Here is a 19,911-nt window from a genome sequence, read left to right as displayed (position 1 = left end):
ACTGAACCCCTTATGCCAAGTGTTTGTTTGGATGTTACAAACAGAGTGTTGCATCAGTAAGTGGGAACTCGTGTGAAAGGTTTTGTCCGAGTTCACCAGGGTTCAACACCGCCAAATGCACAAACGTGCTTGGCAGACATTACCCACTCACATCATTTTAAAACACTCTGTGGGCTAATCTAAAAATCTATAATTCATAGTGCAAAAATTTTTTTTAACTGCTTTTTTACTTTTTCTCTTTAAGCTATAAATTAATGCAAAAATTGTTATCAATCGCCCCAAACCCTGGTGTCTATATAGTGTGGAGAATTGAATTTAAATAAGATTCAGATAAATAAATCAACATTTAAATGACATTGGTGAAAAACTCCAGAGAAGTATAAAGTCTGGTGAATTTTAAACCCTTAATAAAATGGCGGAAAAACAAGAACTTATCTGCAAACCACTGTTTTGTTTTTTTCATGCGGGGTGACAGCTGATTACCCTACAGAGCCCTGTTTCGTGTCCTTCGTCAGGGGCAACCTCAGGGGCATCTCCCAAAACAGTACGGATCAAAAGCTGGTTCTCCGCGGTGCACTATGAATTATAGATTTTTTAGATTAGCCCACAGAGTGTTTTAAAATGATGTGAGTGGGTAATGTCTGCCAAGCACGTTTGTGCATTTGGCGGTGTTGAAACCTGGTGAATTCGGACAAAACCTTTCACACGAGTTCCCACTTACTGATGCAACACTCTGTTTGTAACATACAAACAAACACTTGGCATAAGGGGTTCAGTTAGCCTGAAACCTTTCAGGTGTCTGGAGAATAGAGAGCTGGTCTGGTTTTTGTAGTTTCATACATATATCAATATTGTTTAAGTCCCCCAATATTAGGAGGTTCAAATCATAGGGGAGACAAGGAAACACTAAATACAACAACAACAAATGAAAAACAAGACCACAGGCTGATTAAGGAAATAAATTTTACTACCCAAACCCATTTGTGCTCCAAGGGAAGCAATCCCAGAGATTCTCCTAGTTGTCAAAAAGGAAGATAAATGAGAAGGGCCCCAAGATACATATTTAGAAGATGGAAAGAATTATAAATTTCTGTGGAAATTTTAAAAGAAAGAAAGCTCGAGGACAAAGCAAAATAAACTGTTTATCGTTCACTACTATCCTCCATTCCCCCTCCCTCTTGGCATGGTCCTTACCATTCTAATAGTCAAAGAAGCTGATGCTGATACTCTGTTCTGGGCTGGTTTGGGGCCTTGAGCATCTGTGCCTCCCAGCTCCTGCCGTCTTTGGGATTCCCAGAACTGGTGGAAGCCGGTAAGCAATGAGCATGTGCAGATGCTCAGAGTCCTGCACTGGCTCAGAACAGAGTTTCGACATCAGCTTCATTGAGTGCCAGAGCGGTAAGGATCAATGCCAGGGGTGCAGGATAGTAGCAGCAGTCATCGGGAGGTGGGGTGGGGGTAGCAACAGCCATCGGAGGGGTTGCAGGAGAATAGTAGTGGTTATTAGATGGTGATGGGAGTGCAGGAGAGCAGCACCAGTTATTGGGAGTAGGAAAGCAGCGCTGATCATTGGGGGGGGGTAGTACAGTTCAGTGTTTCTCACTTTTTCAAGCCAAGTACCCCCTAAGTCTAACAGATATCAACCAACCACCCCACCATCAACCACCTAATCTCCACCCCAGACCCTGCATCCATAGTAATAGTACTAATTGTAATGCAATTTCTTCTATTCATTTTTCATATACATACAATGTAATTTTATTAACAATACATAATGGTAACCAGAAAATTAAACTACATAAAGCACACTGTACACAGAGGAAAATTTTAATTACATTCAAACCTTGGTTTATGAGTGCCATGGTTTGCGCCTCGGAAACCGAGCTTGACTAGATTTACGAGCACCCCCCTGCAATCCGGCATCCCCCCGCTTGCATCACCCCCCTGCCGCGATCTGGCAACCCCCATCCACCCACCCACCCAAACACTTTCTCTTACCCCTATCTGGCACCAGCACCAATGCACAAGACATACCGGTGTCGGTGCCCGAAGATCTTCCCTCTTTCTTGTGCTGGGCCTTGAGCATCTGCACATGCTCAAGGCCTTCTAGTTCTCGCTCTCTCCAAGATTCTTGGAGATCTCCTAGAATCTCGGAGAGAGCGAGAACTAGAAGGCCTTGAGCATGTGCAGATGCTCAAGGCCCAGCACAAGAAAGAGGGAACATCTTCAGGCTCCGGCACCGGCATGTCCTGTGCATTGGTGCTGGTGCCAGATAGGGGTAAGAGAATGTGTTTGGGTGGGTGAGTGGGGGATGCCAGATTGCGGTGGGGGGCGATGCGAGCAGGGGAGATGCTGTATCATGGGGGTGTGTGGATCAGCGCCAGTGGCCTCGGAGGGGGGGTAAGGTGGAGCAGCGCCAGTGTCCTCGGGGGGGATGTAAGGTAGAGCAGTACCGGTGGCCATGGAAGGGGGGAGTAGGTAGAACGAATCAAGCGAGTTTCCCTTACATCCTATGGGGAAACTCGCTTTGATTCACGAGTAAATTGGTTTACGAACATGCTTCTGGAACGAATTATGCTCGTAAACCAAAGTTCCACTGTATTTATATTCTGGGTTGTTTTTTGTTTTTTTAAAAAAAGAGGTTAAGGCAGATAACTTTAAAATATGCAATGTCACCTCAGTGACTGCTACAGAAAAATAGACAAATATAGTGCAAAATGTAGACAACAGATATAAATTCTCAAAACTGACACATTTTGTTTACTAAATTGAAAATAAAATCATTTTCCCTACACTTGTTGTCTGGTGATTTTATTTTTCTAATCATCCTTTCCCGGTCTCTGGTTGCACTTCCTTCTGTCTGTGTTCTTAACTATGTTTCCAGGGCCTTCTTATCCATTAGCTGTTTTTCTTTTTACTTTCTGCCCTACATCCATCTTTGTGGCCCAAAAATATCAGTTTATATTCAAGTATATACGGTATATCATTTACATCAGATTTACAATAACAGCTGAAATCTGTTGCCATGATTGTTACCCCAGTGGTGGTGGCTGCAGGCATGTCTCAAATTTTTACATTTATGCTTTATTGATAAGTAATCAAAATCTGTTTTCTAAATATCTTTGAATCTCCCTTAGCCTTTTGAGAGGGTAAGCTCCATTGGAACAAGAACTCTTGATCCCTCATACTTCAAGGACCTTTGTGTCACTTTTTACTGAATCACATGATGGTTTGCAGACACCTTGCAGAAATGTCCTTACTGTAGAGACAGAGAGGCTGGAGCTGCTAAATATTCACAACGATCAGCACAATCCAGTACAAATGACTTTAGGAAACCCACACTGACTCTGGGGAGGCAAATCAAGCCAACAAATGCCTGTTGGAATGGCTTTCTTCCCTGTAACTTTAGCAGGAAATCAGCTGACATACTTGCACTTAAGAGCCAGCTAAGGTGTCCTTCCAGCCTTTTTGCAGCCCCTTTCTCATATCTCTTAGAGCATGCAGGTTCTGAGCTTCTGCTTTTAGTGCTAATGCATATTACAGGTCAGGAAATCCTGAGTGCGGGCCATCAGATAGAGCCAGCTAGGCCATTTGGCCAGTCAGGCGATGCTATTGCCTGAATGTGCTGACATGCCTGCTTTCAGCTAGAGTCATGTTTCTGCAATGGATTGTCGGATTGTATGGTATAGTAGAGGTATTTTTATTCTTTTTAATCCAATGAATTACTGGAAAGAAATTTTACATAAGGGGTCAAAAATATCCATCTGTGTGGGGGCAAATTAACTATACAAAAATTTAATGGAATAGGGCTAAATTTTGCATGGAGGATAAATTAGCAAAGAGAAACCTTGATTTTGAAAACGGGCCAGTGAGTTTCCAGGGAAATAAAGTATACCCCCCCCCAGTATATTTCTATGAGAGATGCAGATTCAGCAGCTGCAGCGTACAAACCACTCCATTGCAAACTTCTGTTGACACACTCTATCCTTTCTGAGCTGACTCAAGGCCCAATGCACAACGCTCTGATACCACAGTAAAAATTACTGTGGCGGGAGCAATTTTTCCCTAATGGATGATGCTCAGCATGATCTTGGTCATAGAGCCTACTCCAGCATCACCATGGAGATACAAGTGGCGAGCTGTGGAAGCAGACGAGGAAAAGCCATGTAAAAAACATATATGTTTTATTGACAGAGCTCCCATGGTCTGGGAAGAGCAAGCCCTCAGAATTTCAGTGCTCTTCCTCTGTGAATAAAACAGCATGAATAACTCCTTTCAGGGCAGCTCCATTGATACCGGGAGCTGCCCCAACGCACACCAGCCTTCCCGCTGCAGGGAAGAGACTTCGGGCCTCGTGGGAGACCAGCTCCGCCTCCCGAAGCCCCCTGCGGCTCACAGTTTCTTCGGCTCCTCTCTTCAGGGCAGCTCCATTGATACTGGGAGCTGCCCCAATGCACACCAGCCCTCCCGCTACAGGGAAGAGACTTCGGGCCTCATGGGAGACCAGCTCCGCCTCCTGAAGCCCCCTACGGCTCTAACATTTGAAAAGGCCAACAGCAGGATCTATCTCCCACACAACAGTGGGATCTATCTCCCACACTGAAACCAGCAGGACAGATGACACTCTGAACCAATCCAGACCCCTAGACCTGACTCCAAAATGAAGCTAACCCCACAAACACACACTCAAGCCACCCTACTAATAATTCTCCTCATTACCAGTTGGAAAGTAGTAGCAAATAACTTATCCACCACACCCACAATCTCCACTGCAATCAATATCCAACACCACAACAGGAGAACCCTTATAACAAGAAGCTCAAACCACCAAACCAGCACTCAACATCCCATCACCCTAACCTGGAAAAGAAGACCAACACTTCCCAAGACCAAACCTCAACCTCCTCCTAAAACATTCATCTACCCTGAAACGACTCACAATCATCAAACAGATATCACTACCCTAACATGTGCCTACGTAAACATCAGAGCCTTAGGACCTAAATCAGAAAAAATAAAAAACTGGATAAAAACCAAAAACCTAGACTGCCTTTTCCTCACAGAAACCTGGTTAACCTCAGACGCAGACTCTAGAATAACAGAGGTATGCCCTCAGGGGTACAAAATAACAGTGACCTGCAGAGAAAAAAAAGGAGGAGGAGGACTAGCAATACTAATCAAGGACTCCCTAACCCTAAATATACTAGAAAAAAACATCCACCACACAAATGGACTTCCTTGCCTGTCATCTCACAAGCACCACACTAAAAAACTCACTAAACTGCATGCTCTGCTACATATCACTAGGAAACTGGACCACAGTAAGACCCGAATTTGAAAACTTTATTTACGAAAACTCTTTAACAGCAGAATAAAACCTTATCCTAGGAGACCTAAACTTACACCTAGAAGATCAGCAAAAAACTGTCTATCATTTCTCAATGCCTTATCCTTTCAAATCCTAAACTCTCAAACCACTTATGAAAGAACATAAGCAATGCCTCCGCTGGATCAGACCTGAGGTCCATCGTGCCCAGCAGTCCACTCACGCGGCATCCCAACAGGTCCAGGACCTGTGCAGTAATCCTCTATCTTTACCCCTTTATCCCCTTTTCCAACAGGAAATTGTCCAATCCTTTCTTGAACCCCAGTACCGTACTCTGCCCTATTACGCCCTCTGGAAGCGCATTCCAGGTGTCCACCACACGTTGGGTAAAGAAAAACTTCCTAGCATTCATTTTGAATCTGTCCCCTTTCAACTTTTCCGAATGCCCTCTTGTTCTTTTATTTTTTGAAAGTTTGAAGAATCTGTCCCTCTCCACTCTCTCTATGCCCTTCATGATCTTGTAAGTCTCTATCATATCCCTTCTAAGTCTCCTCTTCTCCAGGGAAAAGAGTCTCAGTTTCTCCAGTCTCTCAGCATATGAAAGGTTTTCCATACCTTTTATCAGACGTGTCGCTCTCCTCTGAACCCTCTCGAGTATCGCCATATCCTTCTTAAAAGGACATCAACTTGACATCGCAGCCTTCATGACCCACCAATCACCCACCTTAGTAATTCAAATACCCAATGGAACCTGGTCCCCATCCCTCTGGTCAGACCACTACACATACACCTTCAACATCAACTGGACCAAGAACAAAACCACACCTAAATCCAAAAAAATAACATACACCTCACGCAAACACATCAAGCCACCCGTATTCTAGACAAAAATAGATGAAACAATCCAGGACTGCGACCCCAAAGACTTCATCTCTCACTGGAATAACATGACCACCAATATCCTTGATGAACTAGGCCCACTACAAACCAAAACTAGAACCAGCAGAAGATCAGACCAATGGTTTGATGACGAACTGCTCCAACTTAAAAGACAATGCAGATGACTAGAAAGAAAATGGAGCCAAACAAACCTAGATCAAACAAAAACTGCTTGGAAAAAAATTAACAAACAATCTAAACTCACTACACCAATCTTATAGGCACAGAAACCCAAGATACCAACTTAGGCCGGTTTTTGGACGTTTTTCTCTTTCGATTATGAGCCTCCAAGTGTTTATTAGACAAACATAAAAATGAATTCATAGAAACAGTTTTTATCCAAAAGGACAGATAAGGCCGGACCCAAAACGGTCCGTGTTTCAAAGAAACACTCCTTCCTCAGGGGTCCTAATCTGTGATGTATAAATACAAGAAAACCAGTAAATAGCTGAATGAACGTAATGGCTCCTACGTGGTGCAGGGCAAGAAATTGAGAATGTGCCAGATTCTTGTTATCTGGTAGAGAGAAAATGCTGGTGTTGATAGATCTTGGTGTGATGACTTATGGCTTGTCTTATGTTCTTATGTAACTTTCTGTGTTACCAAAAAGCTATTTTTAGCTAGTAAACTATGCAAATCTCACCTGAAATCAGAATGCAGCCAGCTGTAGGTTATATTAGAATTTTATATCACTAGCACTCAGAATTCTTGATTTTCTGTTGAACTGCTGATCTGATTACATATTATAGACCAATATTTATTGTCCCTGTTTAAGTACATAATGTACCTGTGTTTAATTTATTTTCTTCTTTTGGGTGCAGCTTGACATATGGTCCAAGTCCAGTTACCAGGTCTTCCAGAAGGTAAGTTGAAGTAACCAGCAGTGGGAGATGCCCTTGCTTGCAAGCACTTTACTATTACTATTAAGCTGTTCTTTGAATTGCAGTGGAGTTCTTTTCTAACTAATTTTACTATATCGAAATCATGCTGATGCAGTTTGCAAAGGCCAGTATATCAAATTGGCCAATAAATATAGATACTGGTTGACCAGGCACAGATAAAGTCTATAAGCAGATAGTGAAATTCACTTCTTAGGTCCTTAAACATTTAAAAAAAAACTCTTTATGAAGATGAGGAAGACATTTCTGTGATGGTGAACAGTGCATTTCTTGAAGTTTAGTATTTCTGGAGTTGATAAGAATATGTGGTACTACTCTCATATCAGAGACACACTGACTCTGCAGCAGTAGGCTTATTGTAACAGCTGCTCAAAATTTAGATGCAAAAGGGTCAAAGTGTTTTTTTAGAGCAGTGGTTCCCAACCCTGTCCTGGAGGACCACCAGGCCAGTCGGGTTTTTAGGATAGCCCTAATGAATATACATGGAGCAGATTTGAATGCCTGGCACCTCCATTATATGCAGATCTCTCTCATGCATATTCATTAGGGCTATCCTGAAAACCCGACTGGCCTGGTGGTCCTCCAGGACAGGGTTGGGAACCACTGTTTTAGAGGGTGTACCTCTTAAATGAATAGCCTTTCTGGCATGTGAACTTCTTATACTAAATAACAAACATAATAGGGTTCAAGAGATCTCTTTTGTTTACCTGTTCAATTATTAACAAATTTCTTAGAGGCATGTCCATTGAATGGATGGATAGATTTGTTAACAAATACAATTTTTTGGGTTCTGTGTGTTCATTGGTCTGCAATATACCAGTACATGAGCTCTACTTTTCCCCAAGCACCCCACCTTATAGGGGGCAGCGGTGACAAAATGGCTGAGGTTGTTGCATAGGGGGGAAGGGAAAGGGAGGTAGGGAGTGAGAGGGGAAAATCGGGGCAGAGAAAAATAGGGCCAGGAAGAGGGGGGGGCCAATCAGGGTCAGGGACGTAGGCACAGGGGGCGGGGTGAGCGAGGGGAGGCGACCCAAACTGTAGCGGAAGCTGCAATTTGGCCCTTACCATGGGAGCGTCGCGGCGTTCCCTCCCTCCCACCCCAAAAGAAACCAGTCGCAGCCGCAGATGCAACAACAGCAGAAAGAATCCTAGTGGGGTCATAGGCACAGCATACTGATAAGAAAGAACACTGTGTTACAGTTGTTGATAGCAAAATATGTGGCGACATATAGCCTTGCAGAAGCAAGTGAGGTAAGCACTCAGAGGTTTGCTTGCCTCCTGGCTTGGACGGCGGGGAGGTCGTGTGACATGACTTCAGCAACCGACAGGTGGAGGGCCCCTCCTTGAATGGGATGGGGAGAAGGTGGGACAGCTTGAACAGCTCTCCCATGAGAACAACGGTGGCTCAGCCAGAGATGCTGGGCAGGACACTGATCAGTTGATGGGTATAAGGATTGAGATGCAGCAATATGATGTTGTGCCTATGGTATATATATAAAATGTTCAGGCGAATAAATATGATGATATACATTGGTATCAAAATTCTGCATGGTGAAAATTTTGGTATGTTGGTATTTGCTGTTTGTAGATGATGTTGTGGTAGGGCATTTATGGCTGCGGCCATTAATAAATCCACATATTGTCGAAGAACAGCGTGTCTGTGTAATACTTGCAAGGTATTGAAAGTGGGTGGGAGGCAACAAGTGCCGAGTGCCAATTTTGTCCCAATGGGAGTACCACCATCAGCTTGATTTAGAAGTTGCCCAAAGCTGCTTAGAGAATAGAAACATAGAAATAGACGGCAGATAAGGGCCATGGCCCATCAAGTCTGCCCACTCCAGTGATCCTCCCTATCTATCTTTGCGGATAGATCCCACATGTCTATCCCATCTGGCCTTAAAATCCGCCATACTGGTGGCCTCAATAACCTGAAGTGGAAGACTATTCCAGCGATCAACCACCCTTTCAGTGAAGAAGAACTTCCTAGTGTCACTGTGCAGTTTCCCACCCCTGATTTTCCACGAATGCCCCCTTGTTGCCGCGGGACCCTTGAAGAAGAAAATGTCTTCTTCCACCTTGATGCGGCCCGTGAGATATTTGGTTATTTGAAGTCATGTGAAATTTTGAACAGAACTGCTTCAGAAGGAGCAGTTTTAAAGAGCACAGACTTGATTCGGATCCATTGGGAGACATCTGTAGAAAACATTTGTACTTCCAAACAGAGTGGATCTTAGTTCAGGTAGAATCATGTTATTTATCAAGGCAGGATCCTTTATTTTAGCTATGGAGCTATCTATTCTCTTTGTCCCAAAATTTGTAGATGTAGGTTCCTTTACTACAAACAATGACTTAACCTCCCTACATTTAGGGCTCTTTTTACGAAGTGCGCTAGCAGTTTTAGCGCCTGCACCGGATTAGCGCGCGCTAGCTGAAAATCTACCGCCTGCTCAAAAGGAGGCAGTAGCGGCTAGTGCGTGTGGCAATTTAGCGCGTGCTATTCCGCACGTTAAGGCCCTAGTGCACCTTCGTAAAAGGAGCCCTTATAGTAATATCTTGAAATAAGAAAGCATTCTATAAATAGTAAATGTTGTCAAAAAAACGTTTTCCAGTTTCAAACCTAAGCGATTTATTAATGAAGCAGTTCTCCAAACCTAGCTCAAGAACATTAACAGTGAAAACTGGTGGCAGAGACTTGTGTATAAGTGCTTTATCAGAACAAAGAAGTATTTTGATCCTTTGCAAACAAAAGTTAAGATATTTGACCTCTAATATAAAGCTACCAGTGATCAAAGAACAGAACTAGTTGGGCAGATGGTAATATTTTCCTGATTAGAATTAGGGCAGAAGAGAGTACAAGAGTCCTTCCTTTACTCTGGAGATAGATAAGAATTAATGGATTAAAGAGTTCTCTTTCTCTAGCAGAATCTTTCTTTCACTATGGCAGGCAATGCAAGTAGTACAGCACTGAATTAACCTTAATAATCCTTTATCAATAAAGGTTTGAGTTTATTATTGCTAAGAAAAGGACTTGAGATTTTTGGTAATTAAAAAGTTGTATTTATTTCCAACTTTGGTGTTCAGATATACTTCTTGTTGAAAAGTTTATTGCAGAGAATATCAGGCTATATTAGATAGCATATCATGCAAATCGTGCTTATCCAAACCGGTGCAATAAATATATTAAACTGAATCACGTGCCTGGAAGATATGCTTACAGCAAACATAGGTCTAGTCATTGACTCCCTTCATAGAAGAGGTATTCATAGATGGGTGGAGGAGGAGGAAGGAGGTGCTAGCTATTGGCTCCTTACATGGAAGACATACACTAAAGAGGTAGTGCTATTCCTCCAAGGAACAGAAGTGCACAGCAAGCATAGGTCTGGTCACTGGTTCCCAACGAAGTGGTGGCCATGTGTGCACTGAATAGGTAGGGCTAGTCATCAACTTCTTTGAAGGAAGAGATGTCTGTGGAAAAGGAGGAACTGCTAGAATTAGCTTCCTCCAAGGAAAATTCAGTAAGTGGCATGGAGAAGTGGCCTAGTGGTTAGAAAACCTGGCTCAGAACCAGGGAATCCTGAGTTCAGATCCTGCTTCTCTCTCTGATGCTCCTTGTAACAATGGGCATCACTTCTTTCTCCATTTCCTCAAGTACAAACATGGGACAAGATTTGCTTGTCTTTGGGGCCTGTTTACTAATAACTCTAATGATTTGTGTTAATTGCCTCTTAATGCAGGCTAGTAAATCCCTAGATAAGGGTACCCACACTTTTTTGGCTTGCGAGCTACTTTTAAAATGACCAAGTCAAAATGATCTACCAACAATAAAATTTTTAAAAACACAAAGCACACTGTATGCAGAGAACATGATAATTATCATTTATATTTGGAGTTCTTTTCAAAGAGATCAAGCCAGATGACTTTAAAATATGCAATGTCACCTCAGTAGCAGCTATACAAAAATAAACAAATATACCCTCACCCCTTTTACTAAACCACGATAGCGGTTTTTAGCACAGGGAGCTGCACTGAATGCCCTGCGCTGCTTCCAACGCTCATAGGCTCCCTGCACTAAAAACTGCTATCTCGGTTTAGTAGAAGGGGGCCATAGTGCAAAATATAGACAGCAGATATAAATTCTCAAAATGGACACATTTTGATCACTAAATTGAAAATAAAATCATTTTTTCTGGTGATTTCATGAGTCTGGTTGTACTTCCTTCTGACTGTGTATCCAATATTTTGTCCCTTATTTCTGCCTCCTGCATGCTTCCTCTCATCCAGACCTCATTCTATTCTCCAACCAACATCTCTCTGAGTTCCTCCATGAGTCTAACTTTTTCTTCCTCTTTCCCTGCCCCTTTCTTTCTTTCTTTCTGTCTTTTTCTCTCTCCCTGCCCCCCTTTCTTTCTTTCTGTCTGTCTTTCTCTCTCCCTGTCCCCCTTTCTTTCTCTCTTTCTCTTTCCTTGTCCCCCTTTTACTTTCTGTCTGTCTTTCTCTCTCCCTGTCCACCTTTCTTTCTTTCTTTCTGTCTTTCTCTCTGCCCCCCCCCCCCAAGCCACCGCCACCGATTTTTGCTTGCTTCTCCAATGCCGCAACAGGCCAGGCACTGCAGCCACTGCACAAACACTGTGCCTACAAGCCTTTCCCCCCCCCCCCCCCGCTCTCCCCCCACAGCAATTCTGACATCGGAGAGGAAGTTCCAGGTCAGCCAGGCAGTGATTGGCTGGCCCGGAACTTCCTCTCCGATGTCAGAATTGACGTTGGGGGGAAGGCTTGTGGGCCCGGCGCTTGTGCAGTGGCTGCATACAACTGGCCTATTGCGTTGGGGAAGCAGGGAGAGTGCAAAGGCAATGCGAGTCTATGGTGTAGCCCGGGATGGGCTCCGCAATTGACTCGCGTTGCCTTTGTAATCTACTGGTAGATCACGATCGACCTTTTGGGCACTCCTGCCCTAGATTCTTAGTCTTTTCTTCCAGTTGTTGAGGACCACCAACTGGTCAAGTTTTCAGGATATCTCTAATGAATGTACCTAAGATACTTTTGTATACAATGTAGGTAGCAGGCATTCAAATCTATTTCACGCATATTCATCAAGATTATCTTGAAAATCTGACATGTTGGCAGCCCTTTGAAGACTGGGAATGAAAAGAAAAACCAGTATTTCTTGAGTTACTGTTGAGCTGGTGTGAGCTAAATGCAAATGTGCGAAAGAAGGTCTAGTTTATTTCCTTCTTATTTCTTAAAGGGTTTGATTTTCAGCTACTATGAAAACTTGCAAACTTTGAGGGCAAGCTGGTGCTTCAGACCAGTAATGACTTCTTTTGATTTTCAGTTTCCTTGCAATGCCCACTAATTTGGCTTTTCAGCATCCAGGCTCACTTTTGTCAAAATTGGAAGTGTTGTGTATGGTTAAGATGAGACGACTTGTGCTATATCTTATTCATATGATGTTTAGTTTAGTTTAGTGTACTCAATATGCTGGGAAGTAAAGGATGTGATTGGGAGGTCTATGTCTAAGCACCAGAGGTTGCGACTTGTAGGACACAGCAGTGGTGGGATTAGAGCTTGTATGAGCTTTGTGCTAGGCAAGTCTTTACCAAGGATTGCCAAAACAATTGGGTGATGTGTGTGTGTGTGGGGGGGGGGGGGTGTTAAAAATAGATCTAGTCCTGGGTAAACTGAACAACAGCTCATGGTGCTTATAGCTCATTGTGTTCCAGTTAAGCTTATTTGGGAAAAAGTAATATATGATAGTACCATTTTATTTTCAGAATCTGTCTTTGCAGTTTTATTAAACCAGATTGATTGTAGATGAAGTGTGTTTGGGGGAGAGGGGAAGAGTTATGGAAAACTGCATCCTACTATAATGTGGCTGTCGCCACTGGAAAGCTGCAGTAAAGAACCACCACTGTCCTTCACTTGACACAAGTCAGCAAGTTTCTTAACACCTGCCACTAACAAGATCTCTGAGCTATGTAAACTGTGAATGTGTTAAAAAAAAAAATCCTTTGTGGGGCTGAAGCATATTCTTCTAGAGAGCTGCACACAGCTAAATTTGTCCTTCCTTTAATTTCTGAAGCTTGGCTATGTCAGCAGGCATTCCCTCTCCTCCTTGTTATCCAGGTTATGTGTCTGACTATATACAAAGAAGGGGGAGCGAGATGGCTCCCTGTGGCACAGTACTATAAAGTTGGACAGTCATTTACTGAGGTTCCCTGGAGATTTCTTGAACTTTGTCCTGGGGTCAAGATGTTCCTTCACATTTCCAGCATGGTTAGTTTTCAGAGAAAGGAAACCTGAAAATAAGAAGGGAATATCTCAAAGGGCAACAAAATTCTTCACACAAAGGCTTCCTGGCGATTCATGACATTTAAACTCCAACACTGCAGTGGCTGTTTTAATCCTTAACCCCCCATTTCAAGGAATGGCAAGTCCTCAATGCTGCTATAGAGAAGGAATAGAAAGAGAGTCCAGAAATAGTCACTGTATCAAGTCTTGGCATACAAGTGAAGAGAAAGAAGCTGAGGTGTGCGCTGTGTAGAACAGCAGGTATCTGGACACAGAATGGATAAATAAGATTGGGGGGGAAGTTGGCCTGTCTCTGTCTGAGCCTTTCACACAGAGCTGGGGACAGAAGAAAAAAAAACCAAATAAGTGTGCTTTTGTGTCTGGCCTCTGCTATAGTAATATCATCCTTATTAATACTAGCTGTAACCCTTCCAGTGCTAGGCCACCAGGAAAGAGAGTAAAAAGAAAAAAATGGAGCGAGAGAATACTTAATTGATGCATCAGATTCCAGGAGTCTGGGGAAGGGAGGGGGGCCTGAAAAGATAAAATGTAGGAAACAATTCTTAAATAGCATATGTTGGCACTGCCAAACACTAACTTGAAGAAGTAACATTTATTGCAGAAGTATTTGATGTATAATTCTGGGTTTTCTGAAGTATTTCTAAAACAATTCCTGAAAGAAAGAAGAAAAGAAAATGACTCCAGTTTCAGATTTAAGCCTAGCACTCTATAGAAGGCTAATTTTGTAATGGCATGCCTCCCCCCCCCCCACACACACACACAATGTTTCAGTTTCTCTCTGTAGAATTATCATGGTTTATTTCCATGAGTGACCTTTAATCCAAATATTGACACAGTAAGCATTATCGGAGTTTTTGGATTTAGCTTATGTCTTTCTGAGACATTCAAGATAGTTGCTTTCAGGTACATTAAGTATTTTCCTGTCCCCAGAGGGCTAATGGTCTGTTTGTACCCAAGGCAATAGAGGGATAGATGACTTTTCCTAGGTTACCATATGGCTCCAGAAAAAGGAGGACATTGAGACGTCTGGGTTTTACTTCCTTTTTCTGGAACCATTCCCTAACTTTTCCCAAGTTCACAAGAAGAGTCAGAACCAAGGAATTTAGGATTCAAATTCCACTCAGTTCACTGCTCGAACTGTGTTCTTCATGCTGTGTCTCACCATACCATGTTTTGTCATATTATGTTTTTACCATGCTTTGTTAACTATGTTTTGCCATCTTTGTCAGATATTGTTTACCATACTACGTCTGAGAGTGTGGCACAGTGGTTAGAGCTGCAGCCTCAGCACCTTGAGGGTTGTGGGTTGAAACCCACGCTGCTCCTTGTGACCCTGGGCAGGCCTTATCCTCCCATTGCCTAGGTACATTAGACAGAGTGTGGGCCCGCTGGGACCTGAATAAATTCATGTAAACTGTTCTGAGCTCCCGTAGGAGAATGATATGGAAAATTGAATACATAAATTAAGCTAATCTTCTGCTCCAAACTCTAAACCAGTCTAACACAGTCTTGATGCTATGCCAGTTTTCCAGGCCTTGACCTTCCATTTTTCTCCTAAACTTAGTTGTGATAGATTCTACTTAGATTGTGTTTTACATTTATTTGAAAGGAAAAAGAGAATATATTACACACTCAGGGCTCAGTGCAGAAACCTTTCATTTAGAGATGTGAAACATGGCGCAGACTTTCTAATGCAAGAGTAACATTAAAATTTGCTTCCCAATCAGTAACCAAATACCCCTGAATTCTATAAAAAGCGCTAAAAATTGTGCACACACATTTGATTAAGCAGCCAATTTGTGTGCGCAATTTAAATGAAAAGCAAGCCAATTAGTGCCAATAATGAACATAAGAATAGCCTTACTGGGTCAGACCAATGGTCCATTAAGCCCAGTAGCCCATTCTCACGGTGGCCAATCCAGGTCACTAGTACCTGGCCAAAACCCAAGGTGAAGCAATATTCCATGCTACACCTTGGCATCCAAAACCAGCTACACTATTCGCTCTTACCACATCCTCTAGCAACGCGTTCCAGAGCTTAACTATTCTCTGAGTGAAAAAAAATTTCCTCCTATTGGTTTTAAAAGTATTTCCGTGTAACTTCATCGAATGTCCCCTAGTCTTTGTTATTTTTGACAGAGTGTAAAATCGATCCATTTGTTCCCGTTCTACTCCATTCAGAATTTTGTAGACTTAAATTATATCTCCCCTCAGCCGTCTCTTTTCCAAGCTGAAAAGCCTTAACCGTTTTAGTCTTTCCTCATATGAGAGGAGTTCAATCCCCTTTACCATCTTGGTTGCTCTTCTTTGAACCTTTTCTAGTGCCACTATATCTTTCTTGAGAAAAGGAGACCAGAATTGAACGCAATATTCCAGATGAGGTCGCACCATGGAACAACACAGGGGCATTATAATATTCTTAGTCTTGTTAACCATCCCTTTTTTCATAATTCCTAGCATCCTATTTGCTTTTTTGGCTGCCGCCGCACATTAGGCAGAAGGTTTCATCGTATTGTCTACGATGACACCCAGATCCTTTTCTTGGGCGCAAATCCCCAGCATGGACCCTAGTATCCAGTAACTGTGATTCAGGTTATTCTTCCCAATGTGCATCACTTTGCATTTGTCCACATTAAATTTCATCTGCCATTTGGACGCCCAGTCTTCCAATTTCCTAAGGTCTGCCTGCAATTTTTCACAATCCGCATGCGTTTTAACAACTTTGAAAAGTTTTGTGCCATCTGCAAATTTAATCACCTCACTCATCATTCCAATTTCCAGATCATTTATAAATAAGTTAAATAGCACTGGTCCCAGTACAGACCCCTGTGACACTCCACTGTTTACTCTCCTCCATTGAGAAAAATGACTATTTAACCCTACCTTCTGTTTTCTATCCAATAACCAATTCCTAATCCACAACTGAACTTTGCCACCTATCCCTTTTTCTTTCTTATTGGAAGCCCAAACTCGAACCGGGTAATTTTTTAAATGTATCATCCTTTCTCCTGTTTTTTTGTAAATGTGTTTCTTGTACATAGCAAATATCATAATTCAGTTTTTTCATCTCTTTAAAAACATCTGGCGTTTTCGAGGTATATTAAGTCCATTCACATTTAAACTACCCAATCTTATCTTACTTCCATTTATTCTTTCAATAACCTTTCAGTTTATTTTCTTTAACTTTCCTATCTTTACAAACCTTATAATTTTTTCCCCAGGCCTCCTTATCTCCCCAACACCCCCCATCCCATCTAATCACCCATATAAAAACCAATTTGTCCCCCTCCCATTTATCCTTCTCCCCATCTCCTCAACCCATCCTCTCTAGTCCCCTGTCTCTAGACCCAGATCCAGTCGCCAGTCGATAAGACCAGGGACCAGATCCATTTCCAAACATCAGAGTCAAAGAAAGCTAACCCTAACCCGATTCTCCAAAGCTTTATCTATTATCTACCTCATTACAACTTCTTATCTTTATTATATTTAGCAGGTTTTTAAAAAGTTTATTATTATCATCAATTCTTCTCATTATTATTATAAGCATTTTTATTCCAGTTATCTCAGTAGTCTCTTTTTTTGATCCATTCTATGCCATCTCAGGCTTGACGATCCTGTAGATGAGGGTTGTGGTGGTTCCATTTGCTGTTTTTACCCCTCATTGGTCCAAAGTTTGGCCTATGTAAGTAGCTGTTGGGCCTCTATCGCTGATGTAACTTTGTGTTGCTTGCCTTCTAGCATAAAAGAAATCCCAAATGGGTAATGCCATTTATAACGAATGTTATTTTGGTGCAAATATCTGGTTACTTCACAGCAATCTCTACGACGTTTCAGAGTCGCTGAAGAAATATCTACAAACAGTTCCACTTTTACATTATTCCACATCAGATGGCCAATTTTCCATGCTGCTTGAAGCACTCTCTTTTTCTGTGGGTGTCTTAAACACACTATTATATCTCTTGGCCTCTCCGGTTTGCGTGGTCCCAGAGCTCGGTGTATCCATTCAAATTCTATAATTGGCAGTTCTGCTTCTGGATTTTCTGTTTGTAAAACTTATGGCATAGGGACTGTATAAAGGCCGTCAGATCTTTAAGGTCTTCTGATTCAGGAATTCCACTGAATCTCAAATTATTTTGCCTTGTCCTATTTTCTCCATCTTCAATTTTGAGGAGTAATTCCTCTGTGGATATATCTATTTGTTTACAATTTTGTTGGATTTTCGATAACTCCTGCTCATGTGAAATAACCGGTTCTTCAAATTCCTGGAGACTCTGACTCATATCATCCATTTTTTTATGTAGGCCATCTATATTTACTTTAATATCTGAAGTGAATACTGCTAATGAGAGTTTGATATCAGCCATCCAATGCTGTAAATCCCCTTTACTGGCTAATACTGAGTCTATTGGAGGGGATTCTAATGTCTCTAATGTTTCTTTTCCAAGTATATTTGATTCCGCTGTGTTAGGTTTTGTTTTGGAACTGATGTTTCTACTGTGTCTTCTGCACGATAGGCAAACATTTTGAGATCCGGTTTAACATAGTAACATAATAGATGACGGCAGATAAAGACCCGAATGGTCCTTCAAGTCTGCCCAACCTGATTCAATTTAAATTTTTAAATTTTTTCTTCTTAGCTATTTCTGGGCAAGAATCTAAAGCTTTACCCAGTACTGTGCTTAGGTTCCAACTGCCGAAATCTCTGTTAAGACTTATTCCAGCCCATCTACACCCTCCCAGCCATTGAAGCCCTCCCCAGCCCATCCTCCACCAAACGGCCATATACAGACACAGATCGTGCAAGTCTGCCCAGTACTGGCCTTAGTTCAATATTTAATATTATTTTATGATTCTAAATCCTCTGTGTTCATCCCACGCTTCTTTGAACTCAGTCACAGTTTTACTCTCCACCACCTCTCTCGGGAGCGCATTCCAGGCATCCACTACCCTCTCCGTAAAGTAGAATTTCCTAACATTGCCCCTGAATCTACCACCCCTCAACCTCAAATTATGTCCTCTGGTTTTACCATTTTCCTTTCTCTGGAAAATATTTTGTTCTACGTTAATACCCTTCAAGTATTTGAACGTCTGAATCATATCTCCTCTGTCTCTCCTTTCCTCTAGGGTATACATATTCAGGGCTTCCAGTTTCTCCTCATACGTCTTCTGGCGCAAGCCTTCTATCATTTTCGTCGCCCTCCTCTGGACCGCCTCAAGTCTTCTTACGTCCTTCGCCAGATACGGTCTCCAAAACTGAACACAATACTCCAAGTGGGGCCTTACCAATGACCTGTACAGGGGCATCAACATCTTCTTCCTTCTACTGATTATGCCTCTCTTTATACAGCCTAGCATCTTTCTGGCAGCAGCCACTGCCTTGTCGCACTGTTTTTTCGCCTTTAGATCTTCAGACACTATCACCCCAAGGTCCCTCTCTCCGTCCGTGCATATCAGCTTCTCTCCTCCCAGCATATACGGTTCCTTCCTATTATTAATCCCCAAATGCATTACTATGCATTTCTTTGCATTGAATTTTAGTTGCTAGGCATTAGACCATTCCTCTAACTTTTGCAGATCCTTTTTCATATTTTCCACTCCCTCTTCGGTGTCTACTCTGTTACAAATCTTGGTATCATCTGCAAAGAGGCACACTTTTCCTTCTAATCCTTCAGCAATGTCACTCACAAACATATTGAACAGGATTGGCCCCAGCACCGAACCCTGAGGGACTCCACTACTCACCTTTCCTTCCTTCGAGCGACTTCCATTAACCACCACCCTCTGGTGTCTGTCCGACAGCCAGTTTCTGACCCCGTTCACCATTTTGGGTCCTAACTTCAGCCCTTCAAGTTTGTTCAACAGCCTCCTATGAGGAACTGTATCAAAGGCTTTGCTGAAATCCAAGTAAATTACATCTAGCATATGTCCTCGATCCAGCTCTCTGGTCACCCAATCAAAAAATTCAATCAGGTTCGTTTGGCACAGTTTACTTTTTGTAAAGCCATGTTGCCTCGGATCCTGTAACCCATTAGATTCAAGGAAGTACACTATTCTTTCTTTCAGCAACACTTCCATTATTTTTCCAACAACTGAAGTGAGGCTCACCGGCCTGTAGTTTCCTGCTTCATCTCTGTGACCACTTTTATGAATAGGGACCACATCTGCTCTCCTCCAATCCCCAGGAATCACTCCCGTCTCCAGAGATTTGTTTAACAAGTCTTTAATAGGACTCGCCAGAACCTCTCTGAGCTCCCTTAGTATCCTGGGATGGATCCCGTCTAGTCCCATCGCTTTGCCACCTTCAATTTTTCAAGTTGCTCATAAACTCCCTCCTCCGTGAACGGCGCAGAATCTACTCCATTTTCTCATGTAACTTTGCCAGACAATCTCGGTTTTTTTTTATTAGCCATACTTCCAGGATTAATTCGATCCAAATAT

General features: G+C 42.4%; 1 protein-coding gene across 1 annotated transcript in view; it reads left to right on the top strand.

Moving 5' to 3' along the window:
• Window positions 1-19,911, top strand: part of MED27 (mediator complex subunit 27) — a 426,900-nt gene that overhangs the window by 382,547 nt on the left and 24,442 nt on the right. Inside the window, exon 6 of the mRNA XM_033961506.1 lies at window positions 7,087-7,128. Within this exon, the coding sequence (XP_033817397.1) occupies window positions 7,087-7,128 (42 nt within the window). The remainder of the gene's footprint in view (window positions 1-7,086; window positions 7,129-19,911) is intronic.

Source organism: Geotrypetes seraphini, chromosome 10 (genome assembly GCF_902459505.1).
Source record: "Geotrypetes seraphini chromosome 10, aGeoSer1.1, whole genome shotgun sequence".
Lineage (NCBI taxonomy): Eukaryota > Metazoa > Chordata > Amphibia > Gymnophiona > Dermophiidae > Geotrypetes > Geotrypetes seraphini.
Note: the sequence above shows the minus strand (reverse complement) of the source record. Positions and strands in the feature narration are given on the sequence as shown.